Raw genomic sequence first — 22669 nt, 5'->3', positions numbered from 1 at the left:
CACTGTCTACCTCGCAAGGGATATAGGTATACGTGATTATATGTATGTATGTACTATTTCTATGTATATTTTCAAATCCTAAAGAAAGATGACGATGATTTTATTAAACGGTTGTCGAGTCATCGAGTGGCTAAGGTATCCCAGCTGAACTCGGCCACCTTTGCAGGAGAATTAACCATATTGAACCGTAGTTACACATTAAGTTGCCTGAATTAGTAAGTTTCCTCACGATATTCTGAATGTGCAGTTTCAATCAAACTGCTGAACAGCTTGTCCCTTTATCTTTAAACCGCAGCCAAATAGATGATGATTGTACATGCTTATAGACAATAACTTTTTACCTTGAACAATAAAACACAGTAAAGTGTCCACTTATTGCTTGTTTTTTCTACCAAAGCAGAAAAATATTAGATATTGTAGAGGTTACTCTCGAGTTCTGTAGGTAGCAGCTAACATCCGATCACACAAATTTTTTGTTATCAACTATTTGTCTAAAATTATAAGCTGGATGATGAGTATATAAGGTAACTTGATATGTGGTTTACTGTACAAGAAACAAGCAACAATGGGTGTTCTCATATAGTACACGTCATTATTGCGATAACACGACCGAGGCAAAATACGCTGATCAAATACCTACTAAGTTACGTATGTAAACCATTTCATGTGAATCTATCGCTATTAGTTCACCCATTAAGTATTCAAAACTGTACATAGCTGTTTTATGTAATAACTGACAAGAGAGATATATAAAGAAGAGAAAAATAAGCATGACAAGGCTTCATTACCGATGATTGATTATTTTAGAATTTTTCTAAAAAAATATTAACTACTTAAGGTGTTCTTCGTTATTAATTTTATCTAGTCTTATTTTATTTTTGATTGATCAAGTGTAACTTGAAATTTGGCATAGGTGTGAGATACACAGATTAGAATTACCTACTGAATTGGTTTGATTTTCAAAATCTGGCAATGCAGACTCGATTTAATACAATAGAAATGTACAAAACATATCTTGTACGAGGAACACACACATACCTACAACACAGATATTATTATACAAATAATGGGTGAACGAAAACTGAAACCTGCGTGACTGGGTTCCAATTCCAAACAAGTTGTGTTTGTCGTCCGCCGCCGCGCCCCCATTCGACGCAATGGCGCTCCGCACTCAACTCCTGCGCATCGGTAGTATTTTCCTCATTTATTCAAAAACAAATTCATATTAACGCTTAAATTTTAAGCAATTAACATTTTTTTTACTATTTACGTGAAATAATTTATTGAATAGTATTATGTGTAGTCGTGGTTTCCAGTAGTTTTGTTGTTCGCTTTTTATCAAAACTGTTTTGTCTAGGCTAACGTGAGTGTTTGTGAATGAAGCCTTGAGACGTCCTTGAGAAAGTGATAGTGATGTTATTGACCTGACGGGTTTTGTGTTGTGTAGATCTTTGTTATTCTCTATCAAATGCAAGTAAACAAACAGGCATACGGCCTACCTTGGTAAGTGGTTTACTGCGGATGCAACACCGGAGATGTCACGGGTGGAAATACTACTTTCCTTCTAGGTTAGCTGAAAGTTCCGTGAAGGCTTATTAATTTCTAGTCGGCAATGTATGAAATGCTTTGAAATTCTCGATGTTAATTCCATCGAATTCAATTACATGTTAAAGCATGCAATTTAACATGACCTTCAAATCCGGCAATTACTTTGCGTAGTCCGTAAATTATAGAGACATCATAGACATTCTAGAAACTTCCAGTTGCATCTGCCCGTGTTTCTGTTGCACCCTTGCTCTTGAAGTCCGAAGAATTAATAAAATTAAGCAGATTTTTTTAGCCCTATTAAGTCCTATTTTTCTTTCAGCTGTTGCTGGTCTGCAGCGTCTTTATTTTTATTTTTTTAGTGGACAAATTACACTGATTGCTTTAGCCTCGAAGTAAGTTCGAGACTTGTGTTACGAGATACTAACTCAACGATACTGTATTTTATATTAAATACTTATATAGATAAACATCCAAGATCCAGGCCAATAAGAAAAAGTTCTTTTCTCATCATGCCCTGGCCGGGATTCGAACCCGGGACCTCTGGTGTCACAGACAAGCGTACTACCGCTGCGCCACAGAGGCCGTCAAAGAATTCAGACCATGGAATCGTTTCATCTTTGGTGACGTCAAGACGGTTTCCTTTGGGTGTAATCTACCTTCTTCTTGGGACCGGCGTAGGCTAAATTTGTTCTTCAGATAGTCAGCTTGGACTTCCACAAGACCATACCAGCGTTTCGGTTCCCATCTTAACCGTCAAGTAAATAAATTGAATGACCTTAAAACAAAATAAAACGGCTATTTCAGTGTTTCACTCAATAAATACAATGTTTACTCTACGTGTTAACAGCGACGCTACGAGACACATTATTATCTCTGTATGTTTTCCACTGATTGTTACTTACCTACTTACGAGTATTATGGAGAAGTAGGTATTTGGCTGTTTCTTTTTATTTGCGGAAATTCATGAAACTCATTGTCATTTGAAGGTCATCTGCATATTATAGTTGTTAGAAGGCGTTTTTGGAAAAAGAGGAAAACCAAAAAGGATGTTGATTGATTACTTTAAAGAGAGTGTGAGTAGGTAGACATATCATACGATAGAGTGAGGTGTTGATAATATAATAACCAGAGGAAAATGTGTCTTTGTTATATCCTCTAGGTAACAATGGCTTCCAAGTTCGCCAGCTAAGTGAGTTGAGGCCGAAGGAGAGAGCTGGAGTGGCCAGCCTCAGGGAGATCCTGGAAGACCGCCTGCAGGAGATCAAGAAGGCCAAGACCTGGAAGCATGAACGGGTACTCACTTCTCCTCAGGATACGAAGGTATGTATAAAGTTAATTTCGAAAAATTTGAAAGGTTCATTGAAGTTTCCGTGAATATCTGTAGTGAGATTGTAAACGAATTTAGTATTTTTGGCGAAATATGTGTACTTACCTCAATTAAAGATTGGCAATAAAAAGGTTCTAAAATGTATGTTTATTATTTATTGTTGATTTGTAGGTGAAATATACCTATGTGCCCATGTCGGGATTAAAAATGGGTTGATTTCTGTGGTTGAGTTGAAAGATTAAGTAAATACCTACCTACCACTTGCAGAACTTTTATTTTTATAAGTAGTCATTTTCATTAAGCCTGCCATGTTTCCATTCCAGGATAATTAAGGAAGTTACTTTACTTTGACAATTTTTTCAGGTGACGGTGAGAGGTGCCAAGGGAGATTTCTTGAATTTCTGCGCAAACAACTATTTAGGTTTATCCGTGAGTTCAGTTACGATTTCTTATCAAAAACCTATGAAAATTTTACAATATTCTTCTATGATTATAACGCAGAAATGAGATGTAAAAAATATAATTGTACCTACATATATAGTTTTTCTGTTAAATTTCCTGGTGAATATGACCAGATTGGGATCAAAGATAGCACAATATCGGATTTCTACATAGAAATGTTTTGCCAGCACCGTAAAATACTTACCTATTAACAAACCAAACACAATGATTGTTTTTTGAATTTTTATTTGGAATTCTAAACGATCGAGGTAAAGTCACAACAAGTTATTTAGGTAAATAATAAGCTTGATTATAAATGATAGCTTTTTTGATTTGCAGAATCACCCCGAAGTGGTGGAAGCTGCGAGAGAAGGACTGAAGAATTATGGCGCTGGGCTCAGCTCCGTCCGCTTTATTTGCGGAACGCAGTCGATACACAAGGTGAACATGTTTTTGTTACTAATATTTTACTATTCTACAGAATATTAACGTTTTATACATACCTAAACGTTATACCTAACATAATTAATTATGAACACTCTTATACTAACTAATAAATTTCATAAATTCATATAATCACGTCTTTATCCCTAACGGGGTAGACAGAGCTCACAGTCTAATAAACAGGCATCCTACAAATCCAGCTGACCGTTTTTTATAGCACCGCGTGGTTGAAATAAAGGAACTTTTTTGTCTATCGAAAATCCATTTATTATCGTCATTTTATATCGTTCAACAAAAAGTTTAATAATAATGAAGAATGGATCGGGTGGGTTGGATTGTCTTAAGTGTGCAAATTGAATAAATATTTTATTGCGATTTTCTTCACAAAACTGACGAAATATAGGTACGTGTTTACAACATTTCGGCCTAAGTATTTTTATCATTTATCGTAATTTATGTACCTAGGGCAATCTTGTCTACATTACCATATCGTATCGTAAGTAAACATTGCAATTATTGACATTAAGACAACTATTGTACACCTACCTACCTATTGTAGGTATAAAATACATAACAACTGGGGTTATAAAACGTTATTTGAATTTTTTAAATTTCAAACTATAAATATATTTTTTATACCGTATGTTTTGTGCAATACTTTACAAGACTACCCTGTAGGAAGGCAGGTAAAGAACAAGGCGCGTTGAAGTCTTTATAATGCGCATGATTAAACCCCCACTCGATAGTAGGATCTGCATAGGTACCTACTCGAGCCTAATGTAATGAAATAAAGGTCACATTTGAAAAATAAACCTCATATTTCAAATTGTAGTTTTGAAAGCTCTGGAGTTGAACTGGTTTTAGCTGTCCCTTGTTTGACAATCACTCATCGTCTGAGACTCAATCAGAAAAAAACGAATGTATTTTTAAGAAATGGTAAGGCAAATTATTTATAATTTACAGGAAATAGAAAATTTTATGGTTTATCTTAAGTCGTATTGATCCCACCCTGGGTTCAACACGACTTAAGATATGCATGTACAATTGAATACCAATATAACTATGTATAACTGATTTTGGGGCAGATAGTTGTTTTTCATTATATCATATACCATAAATATTAAATAATTAATTAAATCGTGTCATAAAAAAGAATAAGACCACACCTTCTCTTTCCCATGGATGTCGTAAAAAGCGACTAAGATTAAAGCTTATAAACTTGGGATTCTTCTTTTAGGCGATGGGCTAGCAACCTGCCACTATTTGAATCTCAATTATATCATCAAGTCAAAAAGCTGAACGTCGCCTCAGTATTTTCAAGACTGTTGGTTCTGTCTACCCCGTGAGGGATATAGACGTGATTATATGTATGTATGTAAAATCTTTTCAGGATCTAGAAGAAAGACTCTCCAAGTTCCACGGTCGTGAGGATACTATTCTGTACGGGTCCTGTTTTGACGCCAACGCCGGTTTGTTTGAGTCGCTGTTGACGCCAGAAGACGGCGTGTTTTCTGATGCATTGAACCACGCCTCCATTATTGATGGCATAAGGTTGTGCAAGGCGCAGAAGTACCGGTATCCACATAGGGATCTCAACGGTAAGTAACAATATATAACTTATTTCCTTAGTCTTCTGTTAAGACATTCACCAGAAACAGACGTATTAAAAAGGGCCGGTTACTACACAGTAATACAATAAGTTTTAGATTTATCTCATGAAGTATTTTATAATTAGTTAATTTTTAAGTTTCCGTTTACAGAATTGGAGCATCTGCTGGCACACAGCGAAGCTCGCATCAAGCTTATAGTGACAGATGGAGTGTTCTCCATGGACGGGACGGTAGCGCCGATCAAGGGATTGAGGGAGCTTGCTGATAAATACAGAGCTTTACTAGCAGTTGATGATAGTCATGCTACAGGCTTCTTTGGAGAAACTGGGCGGTGAGTAAGTTCTGTATTAAAACTATTATTGTAATTGTGATTTCATTAAAAGAGGTAAGTAAGGAATGGTATATAAATTAGCTAAATTAAGTAGGTAGAATAATCACTTACATCTTGCATCGATCTGTGATCAAATGATACAGAAAAACAATATACTTGAGGACTTTTACATTTTGTGACTAACGACTGCTGGTAATGTAATCGTATTTTTTTTTTCAGGGGTACAGAAGAATACTGCGGCGTGCCAGGCGCAGCCGATATCATCTGCTCAACCCTGGGCAAGGCTGTCAGCGGCGCCGCCGGGGGCTACACTACCGGCCCTAAAGAACTGGTCACTTTGTTAAGAAACGTCTCCAGACCTTACCTGTTCTCTAATGCCCCACCACCGCCAGTTGTTACCGCTTCTTTAAAAGTACGTTGTCTATAGTGTATCAATAAATATATCATTCTTCTGAATTTTTAAGTTTCTCGTTTTCTGAAGATTTTCTGGTAACGAATGGGTTCAACACTAAATTAACATAATCAAAAGGAATCCAGAGATGATTAGACCTAGAAGCAGAAAATGTAAGCTACTTACAAGCAAGATGTTTGGACGAAAGCTCGTGAATGCGGAACTTAGAAGTAAAATCTTTTGTAGGATACAAAAGATTTCAATTCTAAAATGTAATTTTTTTTCAGTCTCTAGATCTCGTAGAACACAGTAGCGATCTCCGCGAGAGGTTGCGAGAAAATACCAGAACTTTCCGCAGCGGTCTGAAGGCGGCTGGTCTGACAGTGGCGGGAGACGATCATCCGATATGTCCTGTGATGGTGGGGGAAGCTCCTAAGGCAGTGGACCTTGCGAGCGGTATGCTAGGTGAGTCTTATACACTCTAATAGGTCACATCTACTGGGAATTGGCTCAGTACCCTGTTGTAAAATACAAGAACTTTTCTCAAGGTCTGAAGAAGGCTGGTCTGACACTGATATGTCTTGTGATGGTGGGGTAGGTTTATACGACAGTGGACCTTGCTAGCGGTTCACAGAACACGAACGCCACACCCGCTGGAAATTTGGTAGGTGTTCTGGTATAAGACACTAGCAGTTTCCACAGACACCTTGAAGGTCTTTGGTTGGTTGATGGTATGCAAGGTGAGTAATTTACAGAGCACGTTAATCGTGGTGGTGGGTGCTGGTGGGTGGAGTTATCTTTGATCACCTAGAGAAACATTCCCTATTTCGTATGAGTTCAAGTTTGGTATTTCTTCTTAATTTGAAAGACCATTCCTTATACTAATACAAAGCGGACCCCAGGAGCCAAAGCATATAAAGAGAGATAGACAATAACTCTCTCTATTGTTTATTTTTCAGAGCGCGGCATCTACGTGGTAGCCTTCAGTTACCCTGTGGTACCAAAGGGAGCAGCACGTGTTCGCGTACAACTCAGCGCTGCGCACACGCCGCAAGATGTTCAAAGAGCTGTCGACGCCTTCGCGGAGGTGGCTAGGAATGTGGGCATTGTCAAAAAGTAGACTGAATTCAGGAAACCGTATGCTGTAACTCTTTACATGCAAAAAATATATACATAAAAAGTAATTTAGACACACATATAGGTTCAATAGTCGACATGAATCTTCTGATCGCATTGTTTTATTTCTTTTGATTTTACTCCATACACAATTAGTTTCAGTGGCTACTAGTTTTTAAGACAATTTTCTTTTTAAAACATTACCATGTCTTCCTCCTGGATAATGTTATAATGCATTTTATACATACATACATACATATGGTCACGTCTATATCCCTTGCGGGGTAGTCAGAGCTAACAAACAAATGACTTATGACTATGACTATTTGACTTAATCATAGAATTAAGATTTTTGAATCTCCATTCTATGATTAAGCCAAATAGACGAATCGTCGTCCATCGTCTTAAAACGAATCCCAAGTTTGTAAGCCTATCCCTTAGTCGCCTTTTACGACATCCATGGGAAAGAGATATTTTATGTAATAAATAATACAATGCAACATTATGTATGTATATTTGACTGAACAAATAAATATTTTTGTTTTATTTGTTGTTTCTATAGAGAATACCTTCGTTGAGTTTTCCCGATTTAATTTCAAATTATGAGATTTTTGATGCGCTATTTTTATCTGTAGGTGTTTCGTCTGAAAGGCCTTAAAATAAAAAGCTACGTTGTGTAATAATTTGATCTATTAACAATAACTTATTACAAGTAATAAACACACTCTCGAATCACACGTAGTGCGGTCGACGCTATTCACGTTAAAACTATAATAAATTATTTACATTGGTTACTATAACTTCATTTGGAATATGATTAGGAGGTTAAAATACTGCATATCAAAGTCATTAACTTAAAAAAATATATAAAATAAATGTACCTACTTTATTGCAGTTAACTCAAAGTTTTTCCATATTTTTTATAGAAACAGTTCAAGGTTTCCATTACTAATTTGTAACCAAAATTAAAGGATCAATGCATAAGTATATATACCAAATCGGATATATACCAAGTACTTTAACCACTTGGTATCCTTTCCAAATAATGTTATAGGTATTTTTCGAATCAACCTTGCGTTTCGTGGTGTTTGGCTAAAGAGTTATTTTGATTTCGACGTGACATAATTTTGGAAAATATGATATAAAAATATGATAAGTTGGAAATTAGAATAAACTAAAAGGAAATTCATCAAATCGAAAGCTTTTCTTTCGTACGTCTCAAGATACACTAAATAATTGAATTAGTTTGCAGCTGCACATTTATAAATAAAAAAATATTTATTTTCAAAATAAGTGTCACTTAAATATTGGTACAATCCCGTGGCAAGCACGGAACTACAAAAAGATTTATTTTGCTTTTTTTTAAGATTAAATTGCAAAACAATATCTTGAGTCAAGGCCACGCACACTCACAGCCCGCAAAGATGACTTCACCAAACACATCGTGACAACACATCACACTTCCATACTTATTGCGACATTTCCAATGTGTTACACGATTAACTCGTGCGTTCACACAAAGACTTACCTATTACAATCATAGATTAGATATACTTGCTTTTCAACAGATAAAACATATTTCAAATATGAGAAAATTTTGACACTCCATATTATATTATATTGTTTTAAAAAATCCAATGTTATGTGAGGGTCAAATTAATCTCTGTGCCAAATTCCATCAAATGCGGCCTTTTAGCTACTGAGATATTTGGTTCCAAAAAAATTCAAAGTCTTTTTATATAACACTCGTATTACCTCGCTTTTGCGTTTGAGTGTAGGTACTTCTCTTTCTCACTAGTTTTTATGAAATTTGTTCATTCTACGTCGGCGAAAGTAAATCATAAAATAAAAGACACAGAACACAGACATTACAGAGAGTTAATCTCTGTGTTTTGTGGTAATAGGCAAAAACTGTAACTTAGCTTATCAATCAATAAAATCAGTGACAATAAACATAGGACATTTAGTAGATAAATTACATGTGATTTAACCCCATTCAAATCTGCGCAAATCTTCGACACTCGATAATTTGTACGAAGGGGCTATAATTTAATTATACCACGACAAAATAAAGGAACAATCTTTAATTGATTGTGAGATTAGATATGTACACTTAAGTAAAAGTCTGAACAATGAAATCGCAAAAATTCTGCAATTGTTCATAAGTTCCAGCCGGACTTTTGTACTGGACTGTACACCTATAATCGTTATACTCTCTATATAAAATCACAGAAATAGGTGCATATTCATAAAAATAATTATACTCCTTTAAAATATGAATATTTTATAATGTACTTTTCCTCGAAAGTAACCATCGAGTAAGCGTGTAACACAAATCACGTTTTCTCTAACCTTTACGTTTCGACAACTACCTTACATTTCGACAAATTATATAAGGCGATCTATCGAACTTTGCAGAAAACGACACGATATGCAGCTTTAAAATATGGGTCATAACTTCAGAAATAATACTAAAATACTTCTACAATCAACTACAGTATTTATATATTTCAGAAACTTATTTTTGTAACAAAATTTTAAGAAACATTTCAGATGCACCAATAAATGTATTACATAAAATCTACATATTCGTTTTCTACAGAGCCAATTTACGCTTGGGGGCAGTAATGGTGCTTAATGTCCACATTTCAACAAATATTGATATTGGTATCGCACATCGAAGATCAAAATAATCTAAGTTCAAGATTATATTGTACAACAAATTTTAATTAATAAAGTAAAAATTCGTGCGATATCATTTACTGTGCTGTTTTCTCGCATTTTTAATGCGTAGTTTTAAATATCAAAGTTAAATTTGTCTTTTACCATCGCACCCCAAGGGTAAAGTCCAAAATACCATTACCTCTAATATGGCCGAACCACCAACATTCGTCATCATTCAAATATCACCTTTTGTATCATAACTAACTCACATTGATATAAAAATGACACTTGAAGTGTGGCGAACTTCGAATCAGTAAAAATATCGACTCACTAACCAAAGAAGTCTAAAATTACGAATGGAGTCCGCACTTATAATATTGTATTATTTTGTCTCGATTCAGTCGAGTGAGTTTGAAGCGAAAATGCGCAGTCTCCATTTTTAATTCTAGCTCCTTGCTAATCCTTAAGATAATTGTGGAGGGTTTCCTTACGAGCTCTCGATCCTATCGTATATATATGCCTTCTGGACGTTCTTGAAACCAAGAAATGTGAGCAAACTTCCTTCTTCGTGGGTTTAACAGTTAATTTGACGGGTTTGTTCATTGCAGCACGTTCGGTTTTGCTGGAGGCCCTGGGAAGATAAAGATATCAAAACTTTATATCGAACTTTTAAAATAGGATGAAACAAAAAAAACTTCTATAAGAAATAAATTTTCAATACTTGGGAATCGCATTAGTTATAACATGTAGTGAAAAAATCAGGTAAGTATAAACTGAAAGAATACAGTAATGTATGCCACCTTCTTATTTACAGACTTCAAAAAGTTGGAAGTTCTCAATTCGGCCATACTTTGTTAGTCGCTTTGATGGTATATTTTTCTATGTTACAGTGGGCGAGGTTAATTTATTATTTGGGGTTGGATTGAACGTCATGCGTCAGTTAACCTCATAATAATAAAGGGATTGCTAGATCTGTAAATGGTTTTTCTAGGTTCGTGAAAAGTCCCTTATTCACTGACTTCAACAAGGCATGTCTCATCATCTTTCTCTTTCATCATTTCAGTTAACCAAAGATGTAGAAAGAGACAGAGGAAGGTATACCTGGCGGTAATGTTGTGGTAGTTGTCGTTGACGTCGTGCTGGAAGTGGTAGAAGTTGATGGCGTCGTCGGCGCGGCCGTACTGCGTGGCTTCTGAAAAATTAATTAGGCATTTTAAATTTTCGGCATGTCAGAATAGTACCACTCCATATAATTCATAGTGATGTCCATGATGTAAAAGGCGACTAAGGACTAATAGGCTCATTAGTGTAGCTTTAACATGATAATTTAGAGTAAGTTTTTAAAAGTTGCGAAGTTCAGGCGGGTTCAAAATCGCTTTGTGTAATAAGAGTAAAACCGGAAATAACGCTAAGAGTAAGGAGGTTCAAATCTATATACAGTAACTGAATGGCTATTTTTAACAGCGAATCAAAGGGCAAATTTGTAAAATATAAATTATGAACATTATATTTATTTAAGTAATCAATAAGGAAATTACAAAATTATACAAATGTCATGTGATCTTTTCACTAATTGAGATAATTAAATAACTTGCACAATAAAAAGTATTAGACTAAATCAACATAAGTATCTTTGCTATCGCGTCGTTGCTCCACATGGTATTGTGTATCAGGTAAAACACGCTTTAACTCACGGGATTCGGATATATCGCCTCGTTGATACTTCACGTACCACGTGAATACTTATACAAAAATCTATGGGTATAACATTCAACTCGCTTATTAGTCTTCGATTTAAATTTGTTGCGCGTCTACTCTAGTCACAAGTGTGTTGTTCAGTGCTGCAAGTTGCGCGCGCAATTCTTCTCCATTATTCTTAATGGGCGAGACGGCGGCACAGATACACTTGACTAATATAATAAAAACGCTATGGGTTAAATACACTGAGAACTCACTTGCAATTCTTCAACTTTAGTTTGCAGCGCGTCTACTCTTGTTACGAGCGTGTTGTTGAGCGCTGCTAGTTGCGCACGCAACTCTTCTCCATTCTTCTTATTGGACGAGACGTCGGCTCTCGTCTCGTTGTTCTTCGCGTGCAGTTTCTGAAGCATCGTCTTGATGTCTTCGACGCCAGACGCTGCGGTGGCGGCTTGAGACCGGGCTGTGTTGATTCCGGAATCGAAGCCTTGTATCTGAAAGAAATAACAATGATAATCGTTACGTTTGCCAAAACGGTAGAGGGTAAATGGTGCCATCTTTAAGTTTCACAGTTCCAGCCAATCTATCCGCGATGTGAATTCTATTTTCGTACATATACTGACAGCCAAAATCAGAATCAGTATAAGACTGGGCGGTTTAGCAACTTGAATAAGGAAAAAAATGGGCAATATTAAGTACGAAATGTGAAAAAAAGAGAAAAAAACAAACCTGTGAACCAAAATAAGCTACTGTCTTCTCTAACTGAGCTAATCTAGTCGGCATTTGTCCTAAAGTGGGTGCCGCAGCCAGTTTGTCTGTCACAGCCGCCAACTCGGCCTTCGACAAGTCCACTTGCTTCACCAACTCTTGATGGTCGTGCTCCAACTTGCCGAGCCTGAGACTCAGGTCGGTGACATTCTCCCGTAGGACCTTGGCTGCTGTGTGGCACACTTGTAATGCGTCACCTACGCCTTCGCTGCTCGTTGATACTGCGGAAGAAGATCATAGGTATATTAATAGACTATTTTAGAATACATATAGCTAGAAACCTGGGTGATTAAGGTGCCCCAATAAGTCTTTTCAGAGTGATAGAGCTCCTCGCTAGAGGTGAGGACGCTACCATGACTAACCCCAAGTGGATGATATTTATAAAAGCTCCTTGTAATGGAATGAAATAGGGAGACTTTTTCTCAGCAGACATCTATTAATTGATCATCATCATTCTCGTGGTGTTAGTCACGATTGCATTTCCCTTGAGCTTGAGCTGTGGATACGCCTATGACCATGGGCGGATTGAGAAAGTCAAGTAAGGAATTATAGGCCAGACATCTGAACCAAACTCTCATTAAGGACATACCCGATAGAGCAAGGCATGGCCTTGCAAATCACATTTATTAAAAAATACATGAAACAGGATTAACGCAGTGATAAGAAAAATAACATAAATGCATCATATAGTTTTTTTCATCAATTATTAACCGCGATTCTCATTGCCGTTAACGCAACAGATCAACCAAACATACATAACGCATATGCATGATCGATAGGTAGATTCTGAGTAGGTACATCTTTTTAATTGCTGTGACCCCTGCACACTTCTTTCGCTTCATTCACATTCATGACTCTCTTCATGCAAGCTCGTCGGTTTAAATCATTTAAATAACATATAAAATAACAAGATATTTATAGTCGGTGGACATTATTTCATTTTATAGGCGACCGGAAGCATTCGGCTTGTCATTTGCCATTTGCGTGTGTCCTTTCAATCCTTTCCGACCTTTCGATGCAGACGAGGGCACGGCCAAGCTGACATAGCTATTTGTATAATTATTTGTATAATTGCAAAAATTACAACTTATAATAATCTTTACCCATATTATCAAGTAAACTAAAAAAAATCTATGTATTTATTCGATAAACAATACTTTGCTTAGAGGGCTAAATTATTTGGGTGAAATTTGGTACTTAACAGTATTTTTTTTTGTGAATGGATGTTCTTCAACGAAACCTGTACAATTTTATATCATAAGTTTATTTATATAATAATAAAGTAAATCCAACAGGATTTTTTTTATAACAAAGGCATAACAAAAATGCGATTTAAGAAATACGTATACAAGTTGCAAGGAAAAGAGACTACATGACCTACAGTGGGCAACAGTCTATATCCGCATTAGTTTACTATGTGTTACGCGGAATCGGCCGGTCAACCTTCGGCAGCCCTTGACCGTTGTTCGAGGCAACACTGTTCAATAAAATTGAAAATCATTAATCAATAGAGTTCACATTTAGTATTTTTTAAAGAAATTTTTCATTCGACGTCGTATCTTTTGTTTCCGAATGGTATGGCTGCCGGCGTTGGAATTTCAAGACATAAACCGCCTTTTATATTTGAAGACATAACAGTCAACTGAATAGAAGCTTGACCTCCCAGTGATTTATATGAACAGGAGTCATGATATTCTGCCGTTCAGTAAGATATTTACCACCACTTCGAATGCACCGCCCAACCGACCTGCTTGCATGAAGAAAGTGATGAATGTGGATGAAGCGAAAACAGAATGCAGAGATAGTGGAGAGTGGAAAGATTTAGGTTTCCCTTTGAGAAACAGGTGTGATTTAATTACACTTCATATGTTCTAATCGTTTATGCAAATTCTACGTAAGTTTTAGTAATATCTATATTAATATTATAAAGCTGAAGAGTTTGTTTGTTTGTTTGAACGCGCTAATCTTAGGAACTACTGGTTCGAATTGAAAAATTACTTTTGTGTTGCATAGACCATTTATCGAGGCAGGCTTTAGGCTATTTAACATTACGCTGCAACTTTTAGAAGCGAATACTGGAAAATGTGAATAAAACGGGGAAAATTATTCATCCTTGAGGGCTTCAATGATGCCCAAAATCACTATTCCACGCAGACGAAGTCGCGGGCACAGCTAGTAAAATATATATGCGCGCTCTTAATCTTGCAGATAAATACATACGAAATAATTACTATAAAGGTATCTAAGGTAGGACCTATGGGTCCACAACCCCATCTCATTTTACGATCGGTATAATGTGTGATAAGAATATTCTGGTAGGTATCATTATATCAGATAAGCACTTGGGAAACAACCTGATTATTTAGCTCTAATTGTAGGCGGATAGTAACGGTGGTCGTTCTAATTACAATAGTGCCCATTAAAATATCATAAAAACCGGTCGATAATTTTGTATCATAGACTATTATAAAGTTCACTTTTAGTATGTGGTTAACCTTCAAATGTTTGCCAATATTTAATATACTGTACTTTTTTTATAATATAGGTACTTTAATTTTTTTAGTAGGCGAAAATTACCCTTTTAACAAACTGTGTTAGAAGTTTTCAGATCCCACTGTTGGACAAAAGCATTACTCCTACCAAACATCTTTCCATATCCTTACAGATATTATAAATGCGAAAGTAAGTTTGTTTGTTACCTCCGAACATAGTGTTACATTTCATAGTACGGATGGAAAAGGACGTAGGATATTGCGCAGTACACGTTTACATTTAGTCTTTTTCTTTCGTATATAAAAGGGGTGTCCTCTACACTGAGCCAAGGCTAAACACCTGCATTTTTGGCACTTGGACATCATATAACGCAACGTTTGGGGATGTTTTCTTTTGAACTTGAATATCAGTCATCTAGCGTAGACAACACCTCAAATGGTCTCACCACAATAGCCTGTTTGACATAATTCGTAGTCTATTTTTTAAAAAGGAGAATTTTCTCATTTCAAATGTTTTTTTTTAGTAACGCTTTTTTTTCTTCATGAGATACGTATATTTACGTTGACGTAAGGCGGTCGGTACTTATGCAAAGCAAATCGTTGTCACGCGGCAAAACAAGTGTACCTACGCTATGCTAACACCGTGTTATAACGATTAAGTTAAAATTGATATTTAAAATGGAGCAATTACTAAATCGATTAATATAATGGGCTATAAACCTGCTAATTGATTAATTAATTTGTTAGTAAAGGTTAATTAGTAGTTTGGTAGTAGGTAGGGAGTGTCACTAAAATGTGATTCCCGAGATTCACATTTATGTGCTAATACTAAAAGTAAATAATGTAAAAATTGAGAATAATCGTTCATAGATTTAATAATTGTACATATTCTTCTAAATCCAATAACTGTTTTGTAATTTGTTATATTTATTTTAATGTGCAATATAGAGTTTACAAACAAACAAACAAACAATTTTTCCTTTTTGTTTCATTTATTAAGTTCGCCCGCGGTTCTACTTGCACATAAAAACAAATACCGTTCCCACGGGAATTCTACAAAAGTGCACCCTTAGTAGGTACACAAAAGATAAGCAACCTAGATGATAAATTTAAAATATCTGCCGACAGGGTATCGGCTGTGCATTGATTTGTCAGTCAATTTCCACTTTTAATTAATTTAAACCAAGCTCAACATACTGATTGTACTCGGAAGAATATTAGTTTATATAAACTTTATTAGACCATTTCAATTTCCCAAGGCGAGGTAGTCATTGTGTAGTCACTTTCTAACCATGATAGATTGACATTCGGATTATACTGAATACCAGCATTAGTCATAATTTCGCGTGGGAGTACAAAACTTATCGTAAATTCGTGAACAAAACTATATGCGCAGTGTCAGATTACAATACAATGCAGATACATATATATGCAACCTACGCGCCTTCAGTACTTCCTTCATGACACCCGGGACAACTTTAATTAACTATCTTGCCTTCAATGGGACTGATTTAACAATTAATCGGTTTCACCCTGACAAGTTACAATGGCGAAACAAGTTGCCTTTTGTGGTAGCGAAATAATTTCGAAGAACTTTAAAAAGAAACCTTGGTAGGTATTTACGTACTGCATGGCTATTATAGAAACTAGGTCATTTCGTATAAAAACTGGAATATATTTTGAAATAATAAACATATGAACTCTCATCAAAAAGTATCTGTTGTTCAACAGATTTAATTCAATCTGTTGTATTAAATTATTATACACATAAGTTAATAAGTACCTGTTATATGAATTTGAAGTAGGTATAGCTACAATACACCGGATTTGAATCTCAGGTAAAAAACAAACAAAAACATGTTAACTTACATAAACTTCGATATGAAAAAAAGAATCGTTTAAACCTTAGGCATACTTTAGGTGTCAATGCCACACGTCGGGTGACCTTACTACCATTCAAGTATGCAAATATTCAACAAACCTCTGTCCATCTCGTTTCGTAATGAGACAATTTGCCGGCGAACATCCACAAAGAGCCATAACACTGTTGCTGCTGACACCACACACACACATAGTGCTAAAGCGGCAGCGAGACGGACGAAAGGGCGAGAGCGGCGGCGTCGTGTCGTCCTCCTCCCCCATGGTTCTCCTTCATCACTAGAAGCGGAAAGCAATCTCCCGCCGCGGGAACCAGCGCCTCCCACCAGCGCGTCCAACTCCCGCCGCTTCCTCATCTTCTTCCCGACACGAAGCGGCACCGCCGCGTGAACCGCACTCTCCATACCGCAAAAACGCTACCTCACACGCATCCGCACCGCAATGAAACCACTTCCACTTCACTTTCACTTCTGTCAAACACGTGCGCACCTCGCGGCGCCAGTATCAGGAATGAGCAACACAAACAATGTATAAAGTGAGCAGATAAGGTCGCTACTACTAAACAGATTAATGGCGATAAGTATACGATTGCAAATTATCTGCTTAGGCCCTATACGTCAGCGCGTATCCTATACTGCTTATTTTTAAATTGCTATAATTTGCTTGATAGCATTGGAGAAGTGTTTTTCCGTTAGGTGTTGCACAAACAATGAAATAAAATTGGACAAACCGCTCTGCTACTTTTAATTTCATAATTAGGATAATCAATAGGTTATATATAAAGACCGATATAGCGCAAACAGTATTTGTCTAGCGAGAGTTATTTACAAATTTTGAAGAAATTGAAACATGAATTATGTACTCGTATGTAAAATAAATGTTTTTGTTTTAATTCAACAAACTTTGAATTACAAACAAAAATAATCGTTATTATTTAAACCTGATACAAATAACTAATTTATAAAAAAGTAGAACATCTTAAGTTTTTTTTTTTTGTTTTGAGAAGATTGCCAAGGTTGTCTTAAAATAAGTTTCGTGATAGCATTAAAAAATATGCGCGATGCATATGACGTATCCCATGCTTATGTGGAAAATTTAATATCAATTAGAGTTTTCTTTATCTGTTACTTCGTTCGTACATATTCAGGCATAAGTATTTAAGACACCATTTTCACACCTTGATATTGCAGATGAAATTAACGAATAAAAAAACCAGAAAATAATGTAAACTTTCAATTAATGATACCTTTATTTCATATTTCATATTTCTAAGCCTTTGATGAAAATTATTCTGATCTTACTTCCAACCTTTGTCATTACATCGGGTGCTTTTCTTGTCCTTTCATGACGTCCATGCTCCATCGGTTGGAGTCAGTTTCTATCCACTTACTACGCCTTATTTAATCTGAGAACGATTTGACTGCGAAATAAGCAGCTACCGTTTGTGACATAAAGTAAACATACGAAATTGTTTGATCAATTTCACGTATTAGATCATAGATCTTACAAAAATGCAAATAAGATAACGCAGACTACAGAACATCGTGAAAAGATGTTGCTTACACACCAAATTGCTTATCGCATATGTGTTATGTAGGTCAACACTGTTATCTCCAGATATGGCCAAGAGAATAGTTGCAGATTTTATCGTAGTATCGTAGGTACTAAAGAGGAAGTCCAGAAGTTAGATAAGAAAGAAGAAAATAAAGTCGTATATAAGAAGTGTAAACTACATAGAAGAGGAGATAAGTTAAAAACCAAGAACTAAATATTTGTGCCTTTGACCTTGAATCCTAGATTGGGCGCGTCAGGTTTTTACACGAAGCGACTCCATCACTCCATCTAATCTCCGCAACCTTTGCAAGGGAACTTAACCCGTTTTGAATCGATCATGGTTACACTTCCAGTTGCCTGAATGTGCAGGTTTGCTCACGATGTTTTTCCTCACTATTAGAGCTGTTTAATTATCTCAGATGATTTTAGCTAAAATATTTGTTTAAATGTAAAAAAATCAAAAAGAAAAAAGCCCGCCCGGCTGTGAGTGTACACGTTTCAGTTTGTCTCTTCACTCATAAACTGATTTATCAAAATTCATCTAGAGAAAATTCATCGGATAGAGTGATTTGCGAATTTTGAAACATAACATTCTCTAGAATTATGTTACGATATGGCTACAATATAATTCAATAAGAAAGTATTGCAAGAGGATAATCTTTTATTTATCATTTGTGTGGTTTGTTTCCTACTTCGTGTCGTGACAACATACAAGAAGTTTATCCTTGTCTTTGATCCTTTGTCTGACCTACGTTTTATAACAATAAATGCCTTTCTATTATTGTTAACCTTGCATTAAAAATTCTTAAATTAAATTTAAAAAGTATTATGTAAGTAACTAGGCTGATAAATTGATTGTTTATTTAGGCACCTACTTGTTTGGTGAAAATAATACTTCATAAGGTATGTTAGCCATATATTTTTATCAGTTAACTAGTAGCGACCTCAATTCTCTTGCTCTTTTGAAAATACATCAAATAAAAGAATTATCATAAAACCTACATTTAATTCGTGCTTTCCCTAGACTACCGAGTAGATCCTCGGACAGAGTAAAACCTCGTTAGAACGACATAATTGAATGAATTGGGGAATTTTAATGCAAGAGTGAATATAGGCATTGAGTTTGCGTGCACATCCTCATCTTGCTCACCGCCAAGCTGATTGAGGTCAAACGCACGCACTTAAAAAAATATTATATAAAAAAAAGACAAGATTCAACGGAGACAAAATAAATACGTAAGTATTTGGAATATTTTGTTAGGGATATTATCGACCTACGACATGGGCGCAGTGAATGAAATTCACGCATGCGCAGTACACATGCGACAATGCCTCTACGTACACTATTTAAGAGACACTATAGTTACTACACTACACTAACCACTAAAACAAAAACAATTTCACACTGTTAACGAAATTGGAGAAAATTATAAAATTATAAGTTATTTTGTTTTGCTTGTAATCGGAGTGTCGACAAGCAAATTACTACAGCACTGAAATATTAATTAAACCATATAAACCAATCGCGATAAGATAAGCGCTGACGAAAGGGCCTTTTTACAATTAAATGCTAGTAACGTTTTAAAACACTGCACACGATTTCTGCTAGTGTATAACTCACTGGACGCAAAAGGGGAATGTTATTTTCCTTTGTAAAAATATTGTTAAAACATTGAGCACAAGGGTCTCTGTGGACGTCACGGAAAGTACTAGCCGTGACGTCACAGAGGCGCGGCGACGCATGCGTGTAGGACTCCCATGGGGATATAGCGCTTCAAGAAGAGACATTTCTAATATTACCTATAAGCTTTCCGCAAAGAAATCGGAATAATTATGTACATTGTACAAGACAATCTCATAAATTTGTACTTAAAACTATAGAAATAATGTGGCGTCGTTTTGCATTTCACCTACATTTCAGCGCGGTTTTCAAGTTTGAAATAAATATCTGATGCAGATGCAAGAAAAAAACAAAACGTTTTTATTATCATTATACTCATTGTTATGGAAATATTTTCCTGTTCAGTAAAAAGGCAAACTTTATGATGAACTAATATCAATCAAAAGATACTTGCACTTCAATGAATCCTTAGGGTCATCAATTGAATGTAATAGAACACCACCACTTACCTACTTCTGTTATCGTCGAGCTCACAATTTGACGCCGCAGTAAATGGGTCTATATTACGCCCGCTATTAAACCCGCTGCGGGAAATAGTTAGGATTGAATCGGAATTTATTTATTCATAAAAATTAAATATTTCGAAAATATTACGTAAAGCCTATTTTTTGCACTACTGCAAGGCTATTTATTTAAGTTAAGCGCGCACAGTTAATTGTCCATGAATCCCTTAAGTTAGAACCTACCCATAATGTCCTTTCTAATCCTCTAAATTTAACTATGTTTGCAAAAGACGTGAACTTGGAAAGTGACAAACAAACAAATAGATTTATATCTATTTATGATATTGAATTACTGATGGTATAAAGCTATGGATAGTATGGAAGCATTACTTTCCAACCTTGCAGTTGTAAAAGAACATAACCCTTATTCAAATATGGTTCAACATTATGTGCAAGGAATAATCCCCAAAGATTAACATAAGCATAGAGCATAGGACTACATGGAATAGACAACCACATTGATATGTGGTTACCTTGCATGGATCTCTATGATACAGTAAAAGAAGCAAATTTGTAATGAATTTGAGAAGGTTGATGTACTGTACAAGGTACCTACTTATTTTAATAGATATCTTGTTCCAGAATTAAACTTAGTATGTATGTAGTGACAAGTACCATTGCATTCTTATAGCCCTCTAAATCTGTGAAAATATTATGATGCTGATTTTCATGTAACTTCAGATGACTCATGTTATAAGCTAACATGTTGAAACAATTATCTTTATCATACAGCTTTTTCTATATTTTATGTTCATAATAGCCAGCCAAATATTTATGACTAATATAATAAAGTACTACAGCAGTTTCATATTCCCATTATGTGGTAACCAGTCCTGATCATGTTAGAAAATAAACTTTGTTAAGATATTATTTATTTGTATAATATACATTATATAGTCTTCTTCCTCCTGGCTTTAGTCCTTGTTGCATCCTCACCAGTCCGGATTGGGTGAGTCAGGTTTTTACACAAAGGGACTCCCATCTGACATCTGCAACCTTTGCTGGTAATCCAAACTAGTATTGAATTGATCCTGGTTACAGATCCAGTTGCTACAATGTGTAGTTTCTCTTACAATGTTTACCCTCACTGTAAAATATATGTTGTTGAGTAAAAATAAATATATTGAGAGCTCAATCAATTTATTTTTACTTTTGAGATTCTGTTCTTTCAAAACTATGTATCAGTCTAAATCATGTATCTTACCTTTGGCTATCTCCACCCTCATTACAGACACTTGGTCGTACAGAGCTGCACAAATCCAAGTCAGCATTAACAGCCATAGTAATAGTGTTCCACGGACTGCCCACCGTAAGGCACACCGCACTTCAGTGCCTATGTTGGGCTCCTGGGCTTTTGCGGGGCCTCCGCGGGAACGATCACGTCTAAAATGTAAGAATACAATAAACGAATGTAACTCGGCATATACATAATATACATGATTTACAATGTAACAATTAACTGGTGTAACATGTCTAATGTTTTAATCGAATATGAAGAGATATTTTTCTACCGCTTTTCAAACAAAAATACGTACCTAGTTATCTTCTTTTTTCGGCTGGGAATAATTTCTAAGTGCAAATCCTCGGACTCTTCATCACTAGACAGATCCAGGAGTCGAAAGTTTTCTTTGTTGACTTTTGACGGCAGTGACATGTTTTATTTTTGTATAATATCATAATACGAATTTCCAAGGACACTATGTGTAATGATAAAATTATAGTCAAGTTTCAATCAACTAAACCAAACATTTAGGTTATGATGCGACAAAATACTTGTTATAAAGTACATTGTGCAATTTTAGGAACTGCTTACATCACAACTGTAAAACCATTTCAATTTTAGAACTCGAAGAATTTACATATAAACCACAATCACTTGCATTGAGTTTATATACATATTTTGCTTAGGCTCAAATATCTTTCTTATTATTTTTTTGGTAAGTTCTATTTTGACATTGAAATTGGCAACTTATTTTGACATTGACATAACATTGAAAGAATTATTCGTAGTGTCACAGAGTTCATAGTTGCATTACACGTGCCGTATGGTTCCTTCTGCACAGGCAGTAAACTTAGTTTTAAGTAACTTATTTGACCAATGTTGTGAAACCAAAAGCTATAAAAATTATTAAGTGAGTTTAAAGTTTCCAATAATAATGAAAAAATTGCCAAAGTTTTGGCACTTTATAATAGGACATCTCTTATTCGTTTTTGCTCCATGTT

General features: G+C 35.6%; 2 protein-coding genes across 9 annotated transcripts; one reads left to right on the top strand and one right to left on the bottom strand.

Moving 5' to 3' along the window:
* The first annotated feature begins 1060 nt into the window (after positions 1–1060).
* Positions 1061–7754, top strand: LOC106132704 (2-amino-3-ketobutyrate coenzyme A ligase, mitochondrial). The gene is made up of 9 exons (XM_013332207.2): positions 1061–1188; positions 2708–2868; positions 3239–3304; positions 3656–3757; positions 5151–5358; positions 5521–5701; positions 5921–6113; positions 6380–6557; positions 7052–7754. Exons 1-9 carry the CDS (start codon positions 1158–1160, stop codon positions 7210–7212), a joined length of 1281 nt encoding a protein of 426 aa, XP_013187661.2. The 5' UTR covers positions 1061–1157; the 3' UTR covers positions 7213–7754.
* Positions 7755–7880: 126 nt separating this feature from the next.
* On the bottom strand, positions 7881–22392 carry LOC106132716 (uncharacterized). Of its 8 annotated transcripts, none has more exons than XM_013332226.2 (6): positions 21982–22392; positions 21651–21829; positions 12300–12559; positions 11828–12064; positions 10974–11064; positions 7881–10503 (listed from the first exon to the last, which is right to left on the bottom strand). In XM_013332226.2, the coding sequence occupies exons 1-6, from the start codon at positions 22098–22100 to the stop codon at positions 10472–10474; spliced, it is 918 nt and encodes a 305-aa protein (XP_013187680.1). In that variant the 5' UTR covers positions 22101–22392; the 3' UTR covers positions 7881–10471. The 8 variants fall into 8 exon arrangements, with proteins under 8 accessions (XP_013187680.1, XP_060805498.1, XP_060805495.1 ...); XM_060949515.1 differs by lacking the exons at positions 21651–21829; positions 21982–22392 and adding exons at positions 16812–17178; positions 19605–19744; XM_060949512.1 differs by lacking the exons at positions 21651–21829; positions 21982–22392 and adding exons at positions 16812–17266; positions 19605–19738.
* Positions 22393–22669: the final 277 nt, after the last annotated feature.

The sequence above is a fragment of the Amyelois transitella genome, chromosome 19 (genome assembly GCF_032362555.1).
Source record: "Amyelois transitella isolate CPQ chromosome 19, ilAmyTran1.1, whole genome shotgun sequence".
Classification (NCBI taxonomy): Eukaryota; Metazoa; Arthropoda; class Insecta; order Lepidoptera; family Pyralidae; genus Amyelois; species Amyelois transitella.
Note: the sequence above shows the minus strand (reverse complement) of the source record. Positions and strands in the feature narration are given on the sequence as shown.